The 7,807-nt window shown below is 43.9% G+C and overlaps 1 protein-coding gene across 1 annotated transcript; it reads left to right on the forward strand.

Moving 5' to 3' along the window:
- Positions 1 to 3,979: 3,979 nt before the first annotated feature.
- On the forward strand, positions 3,980 to 5,431 carry LOC310930944 (ras association domain-containing protein 10-like; the record flags this gene model as incomplete). Its single annotated transcript, XM_083894012.1, has 1 exon — positions 3,980 to 5,431. The coding sequence occupies one exon, from the start codon at positions 3,980 to 3,982 to the stop codon at positions 5,429 to 5,431; it is 1,452 nt and encodes a 483-aa protein (XP_083750138.1).
- Positions 5,432 to 7,807: the final 2,376 nt, after the last annotated feature.

Raw genomic sequence — 7,807 nt, forward strand, 5'->3', positions numbered from 1 at the left:
ACTGGAGGAGGAGGAAGACGAGGAGGTCCAAAGATGACACCGTCCATCTCAGCCTGACTGGGTTTCAGGTCTCAGAGGACGAAGGAACCACCTGCTTCATATGCATCGTCACACATCGCATTAAAAACTACCGAGGGAATTTAATCACGTGTAGATGAAGACGGACGGCCAAGGCGGGAAATTAAACTGATTAAAGTGAAATTATCACCATCATCCAGACTTGTGAGAAGATACTATACAATTATACAATGACCATCTTAGTCCAAATTTAAAACATGGTAGATATGAAGGTATTCTGGCGTTGTATCACAGGAACAACAACAATAATCAAGTGAAACACAAATGAAAGAGAATGTGCTTAACAAAACTGAACACTTTCACTTTCTAAAAGTGTGTTTACGTACATGTTAAAAGTCGCACTAAGACAATTTCAGACATTTTTCTCAATGTCACGTAAACACGTTAGCATATCTGCGACGAACGATTACTCTCATAATTTAGAAAATAATCACATTTAAGAAGCTAAAAACAATCAGAAATCTTTTTTTAAATCATGAAAAACGATTCGAACCGATTAATCGACGATGATGAAAATAGTTGACGATTGATTTAGTGATCGATTAATCGATAAATAGTTTCAGCTCTACGCGTTAAAAATCAAATAAATCAAATCTATGAATTTTATTTGTTTTAATTCACTTTTATTTTTAATGGTCATTTTTAACGCTTTGGTTTCACGAAGAATACCGTGTTTGTTTGTCGTGCTTTTATTTTGTAAAGCACTTGTTGTAAAAGTGCTATACTTTAACACGAGCTCAAACCTCGTTTATCCGTAATTAAATATTAAAGCATTTGTCACTTAAACCAGTTTAAGAGCACATTTAGAAGTTTGTTAAATATCAAGTTTTGTTTTCTTCAATTTAATGAGCAGTAAAACCTCAGCTGAGCTCTGTCCTCGTGCCACCTGCTGCTCCTTTAATTAATTAGACTGTTTGTTTTTTTAAATTCAAAAAACAACATTTCACACACGCACGCGCACACGCACACACATTTTCAGTTACTTACAGCAGGAAACTCCAGTCCTTGAAAATGTTCATATATGATATAAAGTGCGCAGGCAAGTTCTGGTTCCGGTCCTGGACCTGGACCTGGTCCTGGTCGTGTTTGTGGATAATCTGCTTTAATCCAGAGTGTGTGACAGAGACACACTCACGGTCCTCACTTCTGTCTCAGCTGCTTTCAGCGATTTGATCCTCGCGTGTGTGTTGTAACCTGGTGTCAAGTTCCACAACAAGCACGGGGTTCTACTTCCGGTTTTTACTGCAATAAAAGTCTCATTATAGACGTGCTGTGAAGAAGAAACACACAGACAAATACGTATGCAACATTTATTATTGTAAATATACGGGAATCGACTGCTTGGCTTTTTATTCTAAAAGGGTCATCCTCTTCATTTCCGCTGGTGCTGAGTTCATCGACACAGCTGATGACGCCGGATTTGAAAAAGCTGCGCGAGTTTGAATTTAAAAAATAAATAAATAATAATGATAATACAACTACAACACTGCGTCAGTGTCGGATTTAATAAAAACAAACTAAATCATTATAAAAATGTCGTATTAAAGTCATAGATGAGGAATAAAAGGTCACCAAATGTTTTCTCTGATTACTTTTTGTGAAGAGGATTGAGATATTTAGTCCTGCTCTGCCCTCTGGTGGCGAAGAGCTGCTATGACACTCTGATGGAGACACAGCGTCCACTTTATGCCAATGCTGATTTTTTTATTGTTATTTATTTATTTTAAATAAGCATTGCTAATATAATAAAAAGTATAATTTTATTTTAATGTTTTATTATTATTTACTTTAGGATATTGTTGTCTTACTATAAGATAATTTACTATAAGATTTTCACATCTTAATATACCCTGACATTTTGTTTCAGAAAAATATAAACAAACATATATATACATATACATATATATATGCACATATATACATACACACACACACACACACACACATATATATATATTTATATATAAATAAATAATGAACTCATTTTCACATATTATTGTCAATGTGCTGCATCATTTATGAACACCAGAGGGAGCCACACTCCAGAAAAAACCCTGTTCCATAAGGAAGACAAGCCCCAATAATGTGACACAGGTTTAGGTCCCTACAACATCAGTAATACCTGGACACACACACACACACACACACACACACACACACAGACAGACACACACACACACACACACACACACACACACACACACACACACACACACACACACACACACACACACACACACACACACACACACACACTCTTTCAGACCTGAGTTGAAACTCCTATTCAGGATTTATTTATATATTTATCAGTTTTAAGTGTTTTGCGGTGTGTGTGTGTGTGTGTGTGCACATTAATGGAGTTCATCCATTAGTGTGTGTGTGTGTGTGACCTCAGCTCAGTGATGCATCAGACCATCATTTGTTGGTAAAATAAATGCAGCTGTATGTGTGTGTGTGTAAAACTGGTTTTCCTCATGTTGTGGGGACCCAAATCTGTTCACACATTATGTTTGGATTAGGATGTCCTCAGGAGTTGTGGAAACCAGCATGTGTGTGTGGGTGTATGTGTGTGTGTGTGTGTGTGTGTGTGTGTGTAGAGGGTGTAATAGATGGATTTTCTTCTACTTTAGTCTCAATCCAGCTGAGCTCTGAAACACTCAGCTGTGTGGGGGATTAAGAAGACGATGAGACTGTGCAGCAGAAACAATGCTGAGTAAGAGCTGCTGCTGCTTCTTCTTCTTCTTCTTCTTCTTCTGGCACGTAAACTGGGGGGACTCATCACTTCTGGTTAGAAGTTGGTTCACATTTGCAGAACACAGAGAAATTAAGTGAGGTTTGTCTGTGACAAGGAAACAGTCATCTGTGGTCAAACATCATTAGTCATTAACCCTGAGAACACAGAGCATGTAAGGCCTTTTCTTGAACATGGGTCTTTGAAATCATTGAAATCCTTGAAAGATGTTGAAAATGACATGGGTCCTTGAAATCCTTGTACGTTTTTGAAAATTAAGTGTCCTTGAAATCCTTTGAAAAGGACATGGGTCATTGATATCCTTGGAAATCACCCTAAATAGACATAGGTCTTTGAAATCCTTGAAAGTTTTTGAAAATGACATGGGTCCTTGAAATCCTTGAAAGTTTTTGAAAATCACCCTAAATAGATATGGGCCCTTGAAATCCTTGAAAGAATCCTTGAAGATGAATGAATGAAGATACCTTGCACCTCGCTCTTCCCTCAAAGGTCAAAGGTCACCAGTCCATCACAGGGGTCAACCAGGGCTGACCATGGACAGAGGACAGAGGACGAGTGAGGACATTTATGTCCACTTTTGAGGAAGAACCTAATCTGTGAGGAGTTAGATTTAATCTGTAGTTAAGATTAAGATTTGAGTTTTTACAAATGAATGGAAGTCAGTGCAGCGTCCTGAGGAAGAGGTGTGTGTGTGTGTGTGTGTGTGTGTGTGTGTGTGTGTGTGTGTGTGTGAGGTGGGCGTGTCTCAGCATTGAACACCCTCCTCCTCCCTCACAGCAGAGCAGTCAGTCCTGGCTCCGGAACACCGCACCTCCTCCTCCTCCTCCAGCTCCGGCTCTTCTGTGGCTCTGTGCGCCGGGGCTGAGCTCAGTCTGCCGGGCAGAGACAGAGATGAGGTCCCGGGCTCTCAGCCCGGGAACAGAAACACATGGATGTAACTTTTCTGAGGACAAACTTCATGTTTGGACTTAAAGTGGAAAACTTCAAGCTCAGAGATTTATTTTATTTTGTTTTGTTTGGATGAAAATGACGCACCGATTTTTTTGTCATAATGTTTAAATTAACTACAAACAAAGTCAGAAATCGGACTTTTACTTTTGTTGCTGTTTGACTTTGAGGATTCACAACTTTTTTTTTTTTCTGACGGAGATGGAACCGGAGGAGGGGAAGATCTCGGTGTGGGTTTGCCGAGAGGAGAAGCTCGTCTCCGGCTTGACGAAGCGAACCACCTGCGCAGACGTGGTCAATGTTCTGCTGGAGGACCAGAACCTGCGGCAGGGCAGCTCCGCCGCGATGCTGTCCGGCGCCCCGCAGTCCTACTGCGTGGTGGAGAAGTGGAGAGGCTTCGAGAGGATTTTACCCAACAAGACCAAGGTCCTGCGGCTGTGGAGCGCGTGGGGAGACGAGCAGGAGAACGTGCGCTTCGTCCTCGTGAAGAACGAGGCGTCGCTGCCCAACAACGGCCCGCGCAGCGCTGAAGCCCGGGTGGTCCAGAGCCGGGAGAGCGGGGGCCCGGGGGCCGCGCTCAAAGGCACCGCCAGGACCTGCTGGACCGCCGCGGCCGCCGCCGCTAACCTGTCCCAGGAGAGACAGAGGCGCATCGTGAGGAAGGCTTTCAGGAAGCTGGACAAGATGAACAAGAAGAAAGAGCAGACTGTTTGTAAAGATAAAGGCGCCGTGGAGAAGATGGAGACGCTGGTCCATCTGGTGATCTCCCAGGATCACACCATCCGCCAGCAGGTCCACAGATTCAAAGAGCTGGACCGGGAGATCGAGCGCTACGAGGCCAAAGTCCACTTCGACCGCATCAAGAGACACGGAGTGAACTATGTGCAGGACACGTACCTGGTGGACTCCTCCGCGGACGCGCTCGCCGCTCCCACGGACTGCGTGCGCAAAGCGGAGCGGCAGCAGGACGCGCGGTGCACGGCGGAGTCGCTGGCGGAGTTCGAGGAGTACGCGCGCCGCTGCGAGGAGGTGGTGCGTCTGCAGGAGGAGCTGACTGAGCGCGAGGCGCTGATGGAGAGCATCACCGGCGAGATCCAGGAGGAGCTGAACCGGCGCTGGATGAAGCGGCGGCGCGAGGACCGGGGAGCGGCGGCGGAGGAGGAGGTGCGCCTCGCCGCGTCCGCCGCTCCTGCAGCAGCAGCGCCGCAAGCAGACGTTGAGAGTTTGTCCGAGAACGAGCTCGCGCTGGAGGAGGAGAGGATCCGAACCCAGCTGGACACGAGTCTGTACATCGGCCTGAGGCTGAAGACCGACCTGGACGCCATGAGAGGAGACCTGGACCAGAGTCTGGAACTCTGGGAGACCAAGGAGGGCGAACTTCTGGAGCTGCTGGCCAAAGTTGAGACCATGGAGATGGAGCAGGTGAACAGTCACGTGACTGATGATGATGATGATGATGATACGGCAGAGCTGCAGGGAGCAGCTGACTCTGAGGCTGCAGCAGCTTCTGCAGAGAAGAGCAGTGTTTGGGTGGAACAGGCCCGAGGTCTGTCCAAGTCCTGCGACACCAACGACGACGACTCGGACACGGGTCTGAGCTCCATGCACAGCCAGGACTCGGACAACGCGCCCGTGTGTGAGTCGCTGGTTTAAGTTTGACGCAGAAGTCGACGTCGGGGGAAAAAAAAAACTCAGGGGCAGAGAAATCAGTGTCGGGAAAACACGCGGACGCTGTCGTTCTAGAGCAATAATTTCTCTCACGTAGCCGTTGCACAATAAGCCGAGGGGCCTTGATGCTCCTCGGCTGACCTTTGACCTCCAGGAGGAGCGTTAACAAAGTAGATCACTTATTAGCTTGTGTTATTGTCCTCAAAGGAGGGGCACGCTTAAGTTTGTCACGTTATCTCAGGCGTTTGTGTCACCTGCACCAAACCCCATAGAGAAAATCAGTGATTTTACACCACAGCACAGAGGAGCTGTTGATCCACCTCTGCCTCCGTCACTGCGTCCAAATGTGTCATTTTATAACGTCGGTGGTTGAAATCCAGAGTTCTGATTTACCCAAGTGTCACAAACTGATAAAAAAAGAGGCAGCAGCAGCACAGCAGCTCCTGTGTCCCTGTGCTATAAAATCGCTGATTTTCTCAATGGGGTTTGGTGCATGAGATGAAAACACTTTACAAACGTCAAAAAAAAGGACATTTAACTAGTTTTCAGTCATTTCACTGGTGAGATAGAGTGGTGAACATATTCTTATGAGAGATTACCGGTCTGTGATAAACAGTTTAAAAATCCCTTTAAGGTTAAGGGCAGGTTTACACTCGAGTGTGGAAGGAAAAGCAAACAAGTGTGACTTTCAGAGAAAATGCTAAATGTTGTGAGTTTTTGTCCGTTTTTGGAAAAACGAAAAATCAATGATCCCTCAGCAAAGCACATTGTCGTCAGTATAAGTGTAAATTGTCATATTTATTCAGTTTTAGAGGCGTGTGGAAGCCTCGCAGTTCACTCAGCGGCCGATTAACGGAACAATTCCATCATTTCTGGATGATTATTTGCTTCCTCTGCAGGAGTTAGGTGAGAAAATCGACACCACGTCAGGTTTGAACACCCAAATATGTCTTGCACTGCTTAAGCTTTTCAACTATAGATCCATATTTACATGTGATGACAGTGGTATCGATCGTCTCAAGTAACTTTTTTGCAAACCACTGCTAAAGCAGTGGTTTCAGAGTGTTGTAATCGAGTGTTTAACAAGAAAATTCAAAGATACAAAAACTACAACATAGCATCGCTTTTTAGGGGGTGGGAACCAGAGGTTGACAACACAGGAAACTCATTGTTCCTTCAATTTATGCCTGATTTAAAAGAAATATATTAGAACATTTACAGCTGGGTCAAGCTCCAGAGCAAATCACTGTAATCCTACATTTCCCATCATGCAACTTGTGTCAAACAGTGCCCCCCTCACGATGACTTAAGTGACTTTTATGCACAGCGTTGGTGGAGTGCCTTTAAATCTGGGTCGTTACCATGGTTACTGTTTCCCCAGAAAGCATATCATTATTGTTCCCGACCACAAACTATTTGGACAAAATAATTTAAACAAACCAGGAAAACTAACAAATCTACAAATTTTCTTATCAAATAATCTATAAATATACAGAAGTTATGTAAAACAAGAGAGTAAAAATATGTAATTTATGTTTAAAGTTAAAAGGATTTGTTGTACTTCACTTTTTTGCCTGTAGGGAGCGCTACAGCTATTGTAGCCACATGTTTGTAGCTGCTAATACTGATATCACAGCATTTGGCTACACTATAGATGCTAACAAAAACAAACAAAACAAAACCATATCCCACAGCTATATAAGCTGCTCATGTCAAATAGAGTTAGCATAGCATTTAGCATAGCTGCTAACATCAAATCAGTAGCAGGGCGTCTGGTCACAGTAGCTGCTAACGTCAAACACTGATGCCACAACATTTGGATAAAGTAGCTGCTAACATCAACCTACAGTAAAGACAGCCACGGCGATTAGCAACATTAGCTGCTCTCGTTAAACACCAATGCCACAGTGTCTGTCTACATTAGCTGCTAACATCCATACCATAGCATTTTGTCAATGTAGCTATTAACATCCAATCAAATCGAACGTCCAATGTCCAACACTGATGCCACGGTGGCTAGCTATAGAAGCTGCTACACGCAAATACAATTAGCACAGCATTTAGCTAAAGTAGCTACTTGCATCAAATCAATAACAATGTGTCTGGTTACAGTAGCTGCTAATTATGTCAAACTCACACAGTAGTCAACAAACTCTGATACTGATTCAATTGATATTTGAAGTTAGCAGCTATTGTAGCTAAATGTCGAGACATTGATATTTGAGGTTTGCAGCTACCGTATCTACACACAGTGGCACTCGTTTGAAGTTAGCAGCTACTTTAGCCAAATGTCATGAAGGAGCTGTTGCCAGATGCCATGGCAATAACTTGGCGTAAGCGGCTACGTTTGGTACGTTTTGG

Source organism: Microchirus variegatus (genome assembly GCF_963457635.1).
Source record: "Microchirus variegatus genome assembly, chromosome: 8".
Lineage (NCBI taxonomy): Eukaryota > Metazoa > Chordata > Actinopteri > Pleuronectiformes > Soleidae > Microchirus > Microchirus variegatus.